This window comes from Drosophila virilis, chromosome 3, assembly GCF_030788295.1.
Source record: "Drosophila virilis strain 15010-1051.87 chromosome 3, Dvir_AGI_RSII-ME, whole genome shotgun sequence".
Classification (NCBI taxonomy): domain Eukaryota; kingdom Metazoa; phylum Arthropoda; class Insecta; order Diptera; family Drosophilidae; genus Drosophila; species Drosophila virilis.
In genome coordinates, this window is record NC_091545.1 from 23359136 (window position 1) to 23375294 (window position 16159).

Here is a 16159-nt window from a genome sequence, read left to right on the forward strand (position 1 = left end):
TTCCGATTGTTTACAATGCGCAGCGCTCCCCCCTCTCTTGCTATCTCTCTCTCTCTCTCTTTCTCGCTCACTCACATTTTGGCTAGCGTGCGCTTGCTTATCAATTTTATATACATAATTGAATTATTTGCTGACATGTAATACGCTAGTGGGAGAGAGCGAGAGAGGGAGAGAGGGAGAGAAAAAGAGTGCGAGTAAAAGAAAACACGTTTACCGACTGCCAAAGAAAGTCTTTCTCCGCTCAACAGAGTCGTTTGACAAGTCTCTCTCTCTCTCTCTCTGCCGTTTGTTCGCTCAAGATTCTTGTTCTGCTTTGTTTACTTTCTTCTTGGTTGGCCTGCCTGGCTTTCTTCGACGCCGTCATGCGGTGAAAGTTACGTAACACTTGCCCGCCTGCAATTGTCTCCACCTCAGGCCCCAACTGGCTGGCGCTCTCGCGCTGCGCTTGGCCAGAACAAGCTCAAGTTCAACAAGTTGCCCATTTTGTTTTGCTGCTTTCTTCGCGTTTTCGTTGCCTTTTACATTGACATTGGCATTGGCCACGATCGGCTGGTCTGCGTGTCTGTAAAGAAAGTATTACGTCTTTGTTTACTTTCTTCGGCATTGGCCTTTTTTGTTGCCGTTGCCGAGAGTAAAAGTTGCCGCTTACCAAGAATATTCATCTGTATCTTGAAGCTTAAGTTCATCTTGAATGCAATTAGTTGCATTAATTATCGTTTATCGATAAATATCGTGAAGATATCGATATTAGTTTATCATTCCCTTTGGCTTGTTTTCATTTTTGCTTCCATTTGTCTGTTGTCAAGAATGTTTCTGTTTATTGTATCTGGAATTCTTGATAAATCTATTATGTAATTAAACGATAATTGAATTTCTAGCACTTTATATATCGATATAATAATCGATTTCTCATATTAATCGATTAGTTGCCTATTTAAACTAGAATTCTTATACTAATCGATTTTGGATTTTGTTTCTTCTTTTTTGCAGAATTCGATGGCACCACCGTGCTCTGTCGCGTCTGCGGGGATAAGGCCTCCGGTTTCCATTACGGCGTGCATTCCTGCGAGGGCTGCAAGGTAAGTTGCAATCCCGTTCTATCTAAAAAGTGTGGCAGTGGAAGCGAGCGGGTGTGGGGCAGCCACGTGTACGCAGTCTGACTGCTGACGGCTGTAGCCACCACCAAGCGGCAAGCTGATGAAATTGGGCTGACATTGAACTCATTTGACCTCCGCAGACAGGGGTAAGCAATGCAACCAGGGGTTGTTAAGGCGGCAACAGGCACAGGCACAGGCACAGGCAGAGGTTGGCAATTGGCAATTGCGTGGCAGACATGAAACCTGCGCCTCATGCGCCCCGCCCGCCACGCAGCTTGTCCTTGCATAAATTGCGTCGCAGTTAAATAAATCAAAAGTATCCTGAATCCACCACCAACAACAAGAAGAAGAATGAGAAGAAGAAGATGAAGAAGGGGCTGCCTGTAGCCCTTTGTCTGTGACATTGAAAATCTGCGGCAAGTTCATTCGCCTGCCACAGCGCATATCTTGCCGCCGTAGTCCAGGCCGAAGTCCAATGCCAATGATCGTGCCCGCCAGCTCGTGGCGTGCCTACACCCACCCTGCCCAGCCCCTCCTCGCCGCACCTCGCCTCGCCTCGTCTCACTCTAACCTTGGCAAAGTAGTTTGCCCTATTCCCTTATATTCGCAACGTTGCCGCCAAAGTCGGGAATAATGTCTCAATGACGTCCTTGAATTAGGTTAACAGCCAGTTTCCAGTTCGCCCTCTCTCTCTCTCCCTTTCGCTCCCTTTCGCTCCCTCTCTGTCTGCGCCGCGATCCTTTGTCGTTGTTGTATTTATTTTTATTTGTATAGTTTCTGCATCGGTTTCTTTCCGAGACGTCTGCACGTCTGAAATTTCAAACTTTCCAAGACTTTTTAGCCCGCTTCTTTTTGCAAATTTTCTGCTTCTTTCCTTTGTTTTTTTTTTTTTTTATTTCGTGTATTTCGGTTGGGCTTTTGGCAAGTTCATTGACTTGGCTCTTGACCAAGCGTCCACTCTGGGTTTCTCGCAACGTTTTTGGTGCGGATTTTTAGCTTTTTTATGTCGTATGTGCGTGTGTGTGTGTGTGTGTGTGTGTGTGTGTGTGTGCTTTTATGCATAATGATATTAAGTAGCTCGCCAGCGCGTCTCTTTTATCAATGTGCCAGTCACACAAATGCGCTAATTTAAATATGTATTTGTGTGCGCGCGTGTGTGTGTGTGTGTGTGTGTGTGTGTACCATGCTGGGCAGGTAGGCCTATTAACAAGCTGCTCGTACGCGCTTTTTTATTTTTGAAGTTCAAGGTTAAGCAAAAGGCACAGGGTCCCAGCAGCAGCGGCTCTCGATCTGACTCAAAAACCTGTCCTGCCTTCGGCTGCCCTTCTTTGGACACGCACTTTTGCGCGTGTATAAGTCTCCCTCTCTCTCTCCCTCTCTCTCTTTCTCGCGCTGCCTCTCTCTGTTTGGTCTAGAAGTAGGAAGCAAGTTTTAGAGGTTCTTTGCCATTTTTGAATTGCTCATACGACGCGTTGACGTCGTCATCTTTTTAGCTTGTAGCTCTTATTGTTCTTTCGTTTATCGCTGCTCGTCATTTGGCTGATACTTCCGCCCAGGCCTGGCCAGACCTGACTGTGCTGAGCCACAGCACCTGGCCACAGTCAGCCTTCAGTTTGTCTATTGACCTGTATTCTCTATTTTAACACACACACACACACGTGTATTTTGTATTGTGGATTTCTTGCTACTGCCAAATGTCTAACTCTGCTGTATTCCTTACCCAACACTGATTTATAGTGCTCACAACACTTATTAGGACAGAGCTTGAGACGCATATTCTGAACTACATAATCAATAATTAATTAGGGCTTATTATACAATCTTATCAGACTATTCTATCTATCGGGCATTTCCCACTATTTCCAGCATTCGTATTAGGCCTATTGCCTGTTATTTTGGCATTACGTTACGCATCCCGTTCCGTCGCTTAGGCACCCGGCCTGCCCGCCCATTACCATATTCGCTCTTGGGCTCTTGGCAGCCGCTGCCTAATGACCCAATTTGTGTCGAGTTCGAGTTGTGGGAATGGTTTTGGTTTTGGGTTTGCCTTCCAGTCGAGTCGGCGATAATTCCTTCAAAATTGAGCATAAAAACAAAACGTAGAAAAAAGCAAACAGAGGCACAAAATAAATTAAAGGCAACGTATGTATGTATGCATGTGTATATATGTGTATGTATGCACATAAATAGGTGTATGTATGTGCGCATTTGTTGACGTTAGCGTTTTTGAGCGTGATTCTGTTCTGGTTTGCCCCTCTTTGGGCTGCTTATTTGCGATTCGTCCATTGTGAATGGCTTGCTTTCTTTGCTCCACTCGGCTACTCTTCGGCTGTTATACAACATGTTTTTGTTTTTGCACATTATTTAGCATATTTATTTATTGTAAATTTGTTATTATTCTTTTCCTTTCCACACTTTTGCGCTTTTTGTGCTGTGTCTCTTTTTAGTTTCGCTGCCCGGGCGCCTGTTGTTGTTGTTGTTGTTGTTGTTGCTTTTTATGCTTCGTGTAGTTTTCGTGTGCAGTTGTGTTGATTGGGTGAGTGAGCGAGTGAGTAAGTGTGTGCATATGCGTGTGCGGGCAATTGTGAGTGTGTGTGTGCGTGTAAATGTGAATGAACTCGTTCAATGTCAGCGACGGCGGCGAAGCAGCGTACGCAGCATGGGCCACAAGAAGCAGCAGCAGCAGCAGCGGCGGCAGCGCCAGCAACAACAGCCAAGAGCATAAGCCGTGAGAGGGCTCAGTGTGTTGCGCTCTCTCACGCTCTCCCGCAATTGCAGCGGCGAATGTGCTCTCCGAAAATATGTACATACATACGTACGTATTTAGTTGCTGGTATTTTCGCCGCGTAGTTTTCGTTAATTGTTTTTGATCTACTTACGTAGTTATGCATGTGTGTGCGTATGTATTTAAATGTGGTTGGGTATGCATGTACGTACGCCTCAAGTTGAATGACATGCACAAGTTGCATACATATGCACATGTGTGTGTCTACCTTCCTGGTATTCTCTAGGCCCAAATACTGAGTCATCTCTGTTGAAAGTTCCATTTTAAAAATTTGATTACATTCCTAACCTGCATCAATAATGACGTTGCATCCATATGAAGAGCCGCAAACAAAAACACACAACACACACACATACACACACTCACTCGCATTGATAATGCATTTGATAATCATTTCGAGCATAGACCAAACGTTTGTGTGTGTGTGTGTGTGTATTTGTGTGGTGTGGAGAGTAGACAGAAATCAACTAGAAAATATAAATGTGCATATATATGTATGTATGCATGTAAAATGTATACATATACATATAAACAAACATAAACAAAATTATAAGACCAAATACTTTTTCTATGATTTCGAGCTTAAGCATGTAAGACAGTGTAGCCAAAAACAAGTGAACTTACTTAATTCCCGTTTTGTTAAATTCAATTAAAAAGTGCGCCCATTGCGTGCACGCGATTTGAAGCGAACTCATTTCCTGCTCATCTCTGTCATTTCACTTGATTTCCCCCCTGCTTTCTGCCTGCAATCAGAATTTTTCACTCGAATTGGAAAATGTACTGAAATAGGGCGAAGAGAGCGAATGCAGCGCAGCGAGAGCGCGAGCTAACAGAGAAAGAGATGGAGCGAGGCGAGAGCGCACACTTGTGCTTGTATGCGTGTTGTGCTAGGACCCAAATAGAGCAGCAGCACACACACACACACACACACACGCACACATAGATAAATTTATACACAATACATGCATACGTAATCAGAGGTTAATGCTCTGACATGCACTTGAACGACTGACTCCGGCCGCTCTGTGTGTGGGAGTGGAGTGGAAAACCGCTGATATACACATGCATACACACACACACACAGTTCAGCATGTGTATATGTGAATGAGAACAAGAATGTTCTGGAAATGCGGCAGTATTCGATTCTTCAAAAAGTGTTTCGTTTCTTTTGTAAAGAGTTTCATTAAATTTGTGGCTCGTTAAGTTTTGATCTATTTTTTATTCCATTTATTTTCAAATTCTGCCACACACACACACACACACGTTTACGTACACGCATCCCTATATTTTGCCCACAAACAGTTCAATGCACTTTGCAATTTAGGTCAACAACCTGCACGTAATTAGGTTAATCCCAATTCGAAAAAGAAATTGAAAAGTATTTCGCATAAATATCAGAGTTATATAAATCACTGCAAAAATTAAAAGAAAAAATAACAAATTAAAGCGACTTGAAATAATAATTAAAAACAATTAAATAGAATACGAGCATTGCTGCTGTTAACTGTGGAGCAACGCTCTTAACATGAACGGCAACGACATCTAGCGGGCTGTTGTGCAAAGCAGCACAAAAGTATGCAACAAAAATGGCTAGCAGCCCGTTTATGTAAACATTCAGCTTTTGAGAGCGAGCTTTAGGCAGCGCGCGCAATTTGAAAAATCTAAACTGTTAAAAACTTTTATTTAATTTTATAATATATTATATTGGCTTTTTAACAGTCGCAAGAAGTTTTACAATGCAAATGCCATAATGTGTGAGCAAAGCTTTAGAGCTCTTATGTTGCCACAACAGCAAAAAAATGGCAAGGCACACTAAATGTTTGAGTCCAAGGCTACACACACACACACACACACACACACACACACACACACACACAGACACAATATCTGAACTCTTATATTGAATTATATTTTCTAATGCACAGGCAATGACTAATTAGTGCTGCAATAAGAACAACAGCTGAATTATAATTTGCAAAATAAACTAAATTAATATCTGAGCAAACGCCCACCAGCAAAGGCAGCAGAAATAAAACGAGCAACAAGCACGGCGCTTATCTAACAATTTTGTGTGTGTGTGTGTGTGTGTGCTTGCAACGGCTGGCAAAGAGAACGTGCAGCTGCAACACAACAACAGCAACAAGAACGGCAGCAGCATTGAGTACTACGAGCTGTACGTAACTGGGGCGAGGGCATAGTGCAATGAACTGGCTGGCTGCAGCAGCAGTTGCAAGTTTATGTGCTGCCTGCCACACGCACACACACATGCAGACAACTACGAGTGATAGTAAAACGTGAACTGTGCGTGTTTGTGTGTATGGCGAGCAGCAACCCCTTCGGAAAGGGGGTTTGTTTGGGGGTGGCAATTGCCACTTTTGCTGACCCAGTTAAGTGTCATTCGCCGCAGTTGCTGCTGGTGCGCCACGTGGCTTTGCTTTCATTCGAGGTTACTTACCCCATTTTGGGGCTACGCTTTTCTGTGGGGGTTGTTGCTTCTGTTTGTTTTGTGGCTTAGCTGGTCGCTTTTACAATGTTTGCTGCCTCGAATTTGGGCTATAAATTCAAGCATTTTCGACAGCCGCTTGTTGACTTTATTGCTAATTAAATGCGCTGTTTGCATTTTGCTGCTGGCCAAGCAAGTAGCCAGAAGCTTGTACGTTGCCAATTGGAATCTAATTAGCAACATGCTCCGCAACATGCTCCGCAACATGCTGCAGCAAATGGTTTAGAGATGCATGCACAGCAACATGTTGCCCAATCTCGCACATAATCTACATGTTGCTAGTCAATTGTATTGCATGCGTGCATGCTAAGCAACATGTTGCCAAGCCTTTAATATTGTTGCCAGTGTGGCCATTTTGTATGCATAAAACCTAATGTTTCAGCAATGCTTTCTCTTTCTCTGCTGCAACTTATTGCGCTGCTCAATCGGCGGGCAACATTCTAGAAAAAGCTCAACAAGAATAACAGCAACTACGAGCAACATCAACAACAACAACAACAGTTTCTGCTGCTGCTGCGGAGAAACGTCAACGAACTCGCGAGCTCGCTGCAAAATAGTTGAGCGCAGCTGGCGGCGACGTCGACGTCGCTGTTGAGCAATGAAAGTACCGCAACAAAACTGCAAAAAACACACACATACAGAGGCACACATGTATACACACACACACACACACACACACGCTGGAATAGAGGCAGGCAAAGTGCATTGACTTTGCTTTGCTTTCTTCGCTGTTGTTGCTGTTGTTGTTGCTGTTGCATGTCGCTGCTGTGGCCCGAGTTGAATGCACTTTGCATGCAAATGGCTCTTCACATTGCACCAAATGTTGCCCAGAAGCAACTGGTTGCCCACAAACACACACACACTGAGAGAGATATTTGTAGTTGTTGTTGTTGCACCTCGTAATTGTCTGATGTCATAAGTCAAAATGTTGTGTGGCATTTGTTGACAGTTTTATGTGTTGTCAACAACTGGCTGCATGCCCCATAATTAACAGCGCCAAAATGTTTGATAAATTATTTATGAACATTTGTCGCAGATTGGGGGCGTGGCATTGAATATTTAAAGACCAATATAACTACAAAAGTTGCTTACAAGACATTTGGATTAAATCACAAATAAACTAAGTTCTTTATGTACTTATATTTCTTGGAGTTCTAGAAGTTTCCATATATACTTTGTATTTATGTATTTGGAACTAATTCCTATATAATATATTTAATAATTGAATGTTTCTTGATAGGCACATAAATAAAATGAAATGTATCCTCTCACACATTTATTTGTAAATAATTCTGTTTATTTCACAAAAAACTAACTGTGCTATTGTTTATATATCATATGTTCCATTGGGTTTTTGTAACCTTTTGTCCAATTATTGTCAACTTTTGTCTCGGCTTCGGAGTTCACGAAACCTTCGCAAGGTTCTCTAATTTAATATAATAAAATGCACGCCCACGCGCACGCCCATTCCCTGGCCCGCTAACTAATTGATTTATGGGGCTTTGGCTGCCCATTTGACGCGCGATAGGCAACACGAAATATGCCCCAGAGGCAACAACAACAACAAAAACAACAACAACAACAACAATAGGCGCTGCAACTAACAAGCACGCGAGTCGAATGGGAATGGGAAATGCTTCGCTTTGGTTCGCTTCGCCTTGCCTGGCTTTTCGTTGGCTCTTGCTGAGGTAGCCGAAAAAAAAAGAAGAAGCAGAAGAAGGGGAAGCAGGGGGCAAATTTGTTGCAGTCCGCAAGTGGCCAACGGGCGCTTAACTGATTTTCGAGTTTTATTTTTTGTTATTGTTTTTGTTTCGCTTTGTTGCTAACCTCAGACAATGAACGCCAGCTTGCGGCAGGGCACAGTCAGTAGCATAGCATGGGAGGGGGGGTGTTAGGCGTCAGCTAACGGCCCGGCTGCATTTATAGACCGTTCACATACGCCTGCTGCAACTGGTAGCCGCCACAGTAGTTGCTGACTTTGTAGCCTTTGCTTTTGGCCAGGTTAACGCGGCCAACTTGGCCTGGCCAGCTGCTGAAGTGCAGCTCTTGTGGAGTCAGCTTTGGCTCAAGTGGGCTGCTCGAGCAGCTCTTGATTAATCATTTATTTTGGGCTACAAGTAATTATTTATTTATAAAAATTGTTATTTGCTGGAAAAAGTCTTTGAATTTATGCAAACTTTTCGTTTGACCCTCGCCTTAAAATTGTGCGTAAAATGCGTGACTCTCTCTCTCTCTCTCTCTCTCTCTCTCTCTCTCTCTCTCTCTCTCTCTCTTTCTCGCTATCTCCCTCTTTCTCTCCCTCTCTCTCTCTCTCCGCAGTCGTTAGCCACAAATCTCGACACTCGTTGGCTTTGCCTGGCTCGCTGTAGTATGCCGCATGTTGCATGATAATTATGCAAGCGGCAAAGTCAAATGCAACGCTTAGAGCCGTCACAGCAGGCCTGGCTAGTTGCTACCTTATTTTGCTGCCTCCCCCCTCCCCACTCCACCCACTCGCTCGTCCTCCTTCTCGCTCTGTCCCTTTTGCTCGTATTGTAGCTGTCTCGCTCTGTCACAGTCCATTTATGGCATGGGGCATGGCAAGCGGCACTAACTCATTTCCGTCACAAATTCTACGAATGCGTCCACACACACACACACATGCACACACACACGCACACACACCCGACCCAAAGTTTTGGGCCTGCAAATATTTTTTATGCCTATTTTTATGGTAATTAATGTGGGCCAGCCGCACTTAATGCCAGTGTGAGTGTGCGAATGTGTGTGTGTGTGCTGCGTATGAGTAATATATTTGCCATGCCCATTGCCCATTGCATGTTGCCTGTGCTACGCGCTTCTCGCATTGCTCGCTCGTGACATAAGTCAGCAAAATGTTGCATAAATTCGATGCATGCCCCCAAGTAGCGCAGCTGCCCCCAAAGCCCCAAGTTGTTGGCGCGTTGCAAATGCAATTACCGTTAACAGTGCGTATGAGTAATTCGGTCAATAAACTGCATCTGAATATGCTACCAGTTTTCCCGAATTTTCAGCTTTGCCGCCAAGTCCAAAGCATGTGAAGACCAAAAAAAGAAAGAATCTTCTAATTGAATTATTTATGTCAAATAAAGTTTTTGGGTAGATTTACAAGGATTTTCAGCTGAAGGGCGCCCAACGAACTCCTTATTGTGTTATTTTAATTAAACTAACTAAAATTTAATTAATTAAAATTTTAGCTGAAAACACCCGATTGGGTCATCTTTATTTAGCAATTAAATATAAAGTTTATTAGTTAAACAGTGAATTTAAATCTCATGGTTCACCTGGCGCCCAACGCCCCCGACATAGAATAATGTTTATTACACAATTTCATAGCTGCCCAAAAGACCCACAATGGGCTCATTTTCGTTAACCAATTAAATATAAAATTGTTTAAAATAGAAAATTAAAGCCAAGCCAATTGGTCCCAGGGGTCGCCTGGCGCCCAACGACCTCTTGATTGGGCCATTTGCGATTGTTTTTGGCTCTTTGGCATTTTCACGTGTTGTTGTAGCTGTTTTTTCTTTTTCTTCTGCTCTTTCTTGGCCAAATTCAACTGTCGAAGACCCTTTGGGGCCTTAATGGCGTTGTTGTCGTTGTCGCTGTCGTGTCGTGTAGCAGCTCTTAACTGTTGTCATAACCTCAAACTGGCAACTGGCAACTGGCGAAACGTTGACAGCTTCGTTTGCTGCGAAAATGTCAAAGCATTCGCTATAGTAGCCGATCTCCGCCGATCTCGAGTGTGTGAAAATTAAGCGGGCATGTAATTTATGTTGACTCTGAAAAATCGAATGTAACTCAATTTCAAATAGATTTTGACTAGCTGTTGCTGTTGCTGTTGCCTGTTTAACTCGTTCGGCAGCCTTCAGAAAACTACACGTACTTGTTAACCAGTACAATCACCTTGTTGTGGCATATAGTTGTTGCTATAGTTCTCGTTGTTGTTGTTGTTGTTGTTGCCTCAGCTACGCTCTCTTGGACTAGACCAAAAAACGTGACTCGGCAGGCAGCAGCAGCGGCAGCAGCGGCAGCGACGGAGGCCCAAGTCAAGTAGATGGAATTGCATTTAATGGGCGCACCAAAAAGTACAAAAAAAGTATAGAAAAAATAGAAAAAACCAATTCTCTGCCCAGGCATTAAAGTTGTTCAAGTTGTTCGAGTGTTCGCAATGTTGTTTTTGTAGCAGCAGCGACCGCAGCCTTTACAATTCAAATTTACAATTCGCAATTGATTTTTATTTGATTTTGTTGTTGTTGTTGCTGTTTTTTTTTTTTTTTTTGTTATGTGTGCGCCTTTGTTTGAAATCTTTGTTCCATTGATATTTGAATTTTTCTTGCTGGCACCAATCCATAGACATTAGCCCAACAACAGCGACAAATGGCTGGCCATTTGCCGAATGCGTAGCAGCAACAAGAGGCAGCAGCCCCAACTAGGTGACAGATGCAACATGTCGTTCAACTCGGCCAGCTTCCAAGAACAGAAGCTTCAAACTACTGAAAGCTACAATTCCTAATTATAATATTGCTAAATCCATGCAAGTTCAGTGGTTAATTTTTTAAAGAGGTTTTCTTATAGCCAGGAATTCGTATAGGAATCGAACAATATAAGATAACTCCATCTAAACCAAAAATCTTTACTTGAAATTACTTCTGAAGAAAGGGAAGAGAGCTTTAGGGAATGCTCATACCTTAAGTTCAAAGAACTTGAGATTCAACGCAACCTAGAAAAGCTCTAATTCAAATTAAACCATTAAATGAACTACTCATCGATGTTCACAGAACTTGGAGAACTCTGAAAAGAACTAGTAAATGAACTACTCATCAAATCTTCTCTATTTAAGTAATTTAAGTATTTCAATTGCTTATTTAGTCATTAGCTATAGCAAATGTAACCAAAATATCGCCTTGGAACTAGTTCAATTTTCGAAAACCAACATCAAAACAAAAATTTGCTAACTAAGAACTAGTTCCATTTGCTTATTCAGCTGCACAGACAAACCCAAAAATGTTTAACCCATTTCCCAAACCAAAAATAGGTGCGTAATTTTTCGCTCTCAAAAAAAAAAAAAGAAAAACGAAGAAAATTAAAGAAAATAAAACTCAATTCCCAGCGACTGTCGCCCGTATTAAACTCAATTTTCATTTGTTCGGGTTATTTTTTCCTTAGTTTTCCACCAACAACAAGAATGTTCTAATAATACGACAGGCGGCGCTTTTCACATGCCTTAAAATTGTGTGTTTCCGTCAGAACTGTCAAGTCCCAGAAAAAAAGCAGAAAAAACTAAAAGAAAAATTGAAACTAAAACTCAAACTATAAAAAAAAAAGACAGAAAAGAATTGAACTGACGGCGACTGTCCGGAATTCAGTTGAGAGGCGCACCTATTTTTAATTGCTTTTAATTAACAGAGCCTACAAAATTTTACGTGACAAGCATAATTTTCCCATTTTCCTAGCACATTTTCCTTTCGATTTGGTGTGTGCGTGTTTTCGTAATTAATGCAATTATTTAGACACAGTTCGAAAATCTGTGCCAAAAAAAAAATGTGTAAAGGCTCGGTCAACTAGCTGGGCGGCTGCTGGGGAGTTGTATGGAGACGGGGGTGGGAGGTCAATTTGTGGAGTCATGCGAAGATTTGTGGCGCATTGTTTGGACATTGGCTCAGAATTAAACGGGTGGGGAGGGAAGAACGAAACAAAGTAAAAGGCAGCCAGAAATCGTGCCAAAAGATAGGTCGCTAAAGAGACAGCAGGATTGAAGCGCGTGAGAGCGAGAGAGGGCGAGATTAATGCAAAATATGCCGCTACGCCACAAGTGCAATGAACTTAACGAACGACCAAGTCAAGCAAGTTCTAGTTGAGGCAGTCGCGTAGTCCAGAGAAACAGACAAAGAGCGTGCAAGAGACAGAGAGAGAGAGAGCGAGAGAGAGCTAAGCACGAAGAATCGAGAACTAAGCAAAGACTGAACCAGCGCATGTGCTATGCATGTCGTCTGTGTGCGTGTGCATGTGTGCGTGCATGCAAATCAAAGCGTTGCGTATGCGCCGCAGCGCTGATTAGGCTCGAGATTTACAGCTAATCTATATTTCAGAATTGTAATAACTTGATGCGGCCAGCGCAGCCGAAGCATATACAAAAATATTCTAGGTAGACTTGAGTCGCAGCGATTGCCCTGACCCCCCATACCCCTTCCCCCTTCTTATGCACCGCCCACTGCTGCGTGCTGACGACTGCCAGTTGTTATTTTTATTTTTTTGTTCCTCGTCTCGTTCGTTTCGTTCAGTCGTTCAGTCGTTCAGTCGTTCGCTCGTTCGCTCGCTCGTTCGTTCGTCGGGTTATTGAACTCAACGCGCTGGCTTCGAATTGGGTTAGCGTAGGTTAGGTTAGCTTTGGGTTAGGTTAGGTTAGTTACTTGCGACGCGACTAGACCTGACTGCGCTGCCGTTGCTGCCTCTGCCTTTGCTGCTGCTGCGTTTTTCTGACTCTTTTATTTGTTCGTTTTGTTTTTTTTTTTTTTTTTGGATTTTGTTGTGTTCTCGTTTGTGAAATGCGATAAGCTCTCCAAACTAACGACGACTGCAACATGTGAAGAGCTGTGTTTTGATTCGCCATTAATTGCTTGGGCCTGGCCCCGAAACAGTTTGGGAATGGCCATAAAAATGGTCGAAGCACAAGAAGAAGCAGAAACAGAAACAGAAACAGGCGGAAGCAACAGCAGGTGTAAGTCAAGTGTCGTAACCGAAGTTGTGACTTTACGGGTCCAGTTATGATTTAATCGGGTTTGTTATACCCGTTGTTGTATGCATGTGGGTAGTTGGCGAGCTGATGCCCTGTCTGATAAGGCGGTTGAGTGTCTCGAGTGACAGCTCACAATTCGATTTTGTTGGGTTCGATCAACAAGTTCGATTGGGTTCGACTAACAAGTGAGTGCACTCGTTCGAAAGCGACCCACTTCGTAGTCATATCTAGACCAAATCAGGGAACAATATTTGAGCTAAATACTTTTCTATAAATTCTAGGTGGATTTCTAGAGAAACAATTTTTCGAAGTAGCTTCAGCCCGAGTTGCTCTTTTATCTTTAAAGTTTTCGACTTGTTAGTTAATTTTGGCAATTTCATTTGTTTAATAGTTGCAAAAAACTTGTTTTTTAATTCTAAGCGCATTTTTGATCTTGGTTCGAAATATTTGTACTACGATTAAGAGCATTCTGATTATTTGAGCTATTAAGCTGGTATGCTATAATTGGTTTATTAACTCAACAGAAACTCAGCTAAGATTGCAATAATAAACTTATTATAATTAACTAAAAATGACAGCTGACAGCTGGCTAATCAGACGGATTCTTAAAAACAAGCCAAAACTAAACTGAGTTCCCAACCAGATACTTAAAAGAAGCCTAAATAGCTTATAATACTTAATAATACAATGTTGTTTATTAACAACTTTTCATATTTGACCTGAACTAATTAGCTGTTCTATTCCTTTCGTTTCAGGTATGTCTCCATTTATTTGCTAGATTAAAAAAACAAAACCCGAACAATTGAACGCTGAGTAAGTCATGGCATTAGAATGCGTTAGGCCAGGCACCGCTCTCTGCCGCCTACCCCTCCCTCGCTCAGGCCAAGCTGCGCTGCCCAATTACCAGCGAAGCGCATGCATGGGCCAGCGAGGGGGGCTACGCGCCGAGAGCGCGGGTGGGTGTACGTATGTAGGTATGTGTGTGTACGTACGGACGATTAGTGCGAGGCGACGGCAGCGTTGCCAAGTGCCTCGTAGTCATAGGCACACACACACGCGTGCATAAACGCATGCTCACACACACACACACACACACACACACACATAACATGACAGTCGAGTTGTTGTTGTTGTTGTTGCTATGCGCCAACGTCGTCGGCGTCGTCGCTGCTGCTGCTGCTGCTGCTGCAATTGCGTAGCTGCAGTCAGCGCTCGAGGTTATTGAACGGCAGCGACCTCACTTTGCATGAGGCACAACAACAACAACTGCAACAACAACTGCAACAACAACTGCAACAACAACTGCAACAACAACTGCAACAACAACTGCAACTGCAACTGCAACACAGATTTTGTGCTATGCAATTTTCTTGTTGCTCTTGTCAAGCTATGTAATTTTAAAATTAATAAAATAAATTATTATTAGACATCAGCGTCTGCGCTGTCAACATTTGATAAAGACTCGCAACTTTATAAACATTTGTATATTGTGCAACACTGGTGCGTGTGTGTGCGTGCAGGGAGAGGTGGAGGGGCGGGGGGCTTGCTTAACTGCCTACTCATATAGAAAAAAAATATACATATATATGTATGTATGTGCAGCACACTTAACACACTTTGGTGCAACAAGGCAAACATGCAACAAGAGCTCAGCCAAAACTATTAAAAATGCCTACTCCCCTCCCCCTTCCCCTTCGCAGCGCTATTCACCTGGCCCCCCCGCTGTCCCTAGCTAGTTGAGTTATTTGTTTGGAAATTTCTAGAACATAACTGAAATTGAATTTCCATGATAAACTATGAAAAAATAAGGTCTGTGTTGGGAAGCTCTTGAAAACTAGAATTTTGGGGTGGAATTTTCTAGAAGAAAAAACAACTTAATCTTAGTATAAGAATTATATTTTGGTAAATTTTGTAAATTCTAACTTGATTCTTATAGATAATATAGTATTGCATGCATAAAAGCTAAGATTCTAGAGAATATTTTGAGTGATATTAGTGCAGAGATAAGCCTAGAGAATTCTCTAGAGAAAAACACAAAAGTATGCAAATGATTCGCACATATTTTTGAGGTATATTCTTTGACACAATAAGTTTTGACTTGGAGAGAGAGGTGGGAATTATATTCGAGGTAACCGAGGTATATATAATCTATATAATTTTGAATAAATTTGTATAGATTGATTGTTGAATATTTTTCAAACCAAATTATTTGGCTCAGCTACAATTTTAAGCAAGAAAAGAGTATTGAAGAAAAGCACTTGAGATATGCAAATGATTTGCTCAAATATTTGAGTAATTTGTGTATATTTAAATCTTGACGAAATTCTTATGGATATTATGAGGTTAGTTTCGCTTCGGATCATAAATCTATATAATTCAAGCTTTATTGTAAAAAAAAAAATGCTCGAAAATTGTTTAGACCTCTAAAAATCGTAAGCCCACATGGCTGCATGTTTCTCGTATACCACGCCCACTTCCTGAGTGTGTCTGTGGCTTATAGTAGTCACACACACACACACACACACACACACACAGACGTACGAATAGTTTTTGGTCCGCTTCATGACTCAATATTGAAAATAATTTGCCGCCACTTTTGTCATAAATAAAAGCGAGCGTCATAAAGCAACAAATATGCAACTGCAGCAGTTGCATAATTGAACAAACTGCAAACGCAGCTGCAGCCCCATTTAGTGCAAATGGCTGTTGCCGCCGACGTCGCAGCCAGCGTCGCTGCCCGCGGGCGCCCACTTACCAAAGGAGTGAGATTTCATGCGTTTCAGCAGTAGCTGAGCCGAGCGACTCGACAAATCAAATTAAGAAAAAATAAAAATAAATAAATGCAACAAATTCGAACAGCTCGCTTTAGATTGGGGACTAGCTGAATACCCTAACTTTTGGCATTTATAATATATATATTTTAGTAGTCGGTAGGGCTCTCAAAATTCTATTTCTAGCTAACTAATTACAAGAAAATCAATCAATTAACAAGTAGACTTGCGTTAAAAAACTATTTTCAC

The 16159-nt window shown here is 42.2% G+C and overlaps 1 protein-coding gene across 3 annotated transcripts in view; it reads left to right on the top strand.

Annotated features, from left to right (window-relative positions):
• The window catches only part of Eip75B (Ecdysone-induced protein 75B), a 105981-nt gene that overhangs the window by 59981 nt on the left and 29841 nt on the right, over nt 1-16159 (top strand). For all 3 annotated transcript variants that reach the window (XM_015176028.3, XM_070208607.1, XM_015176031.3), the window contains one exon: nt 991-1079. In XM_015176028.3, coding sequence (XP_015031514.2) covers nt 991-1079 — 89 coding nt within the window. The remainder of the gene's footprint in view (nt 1-990; nt 1080-16159) is intronic.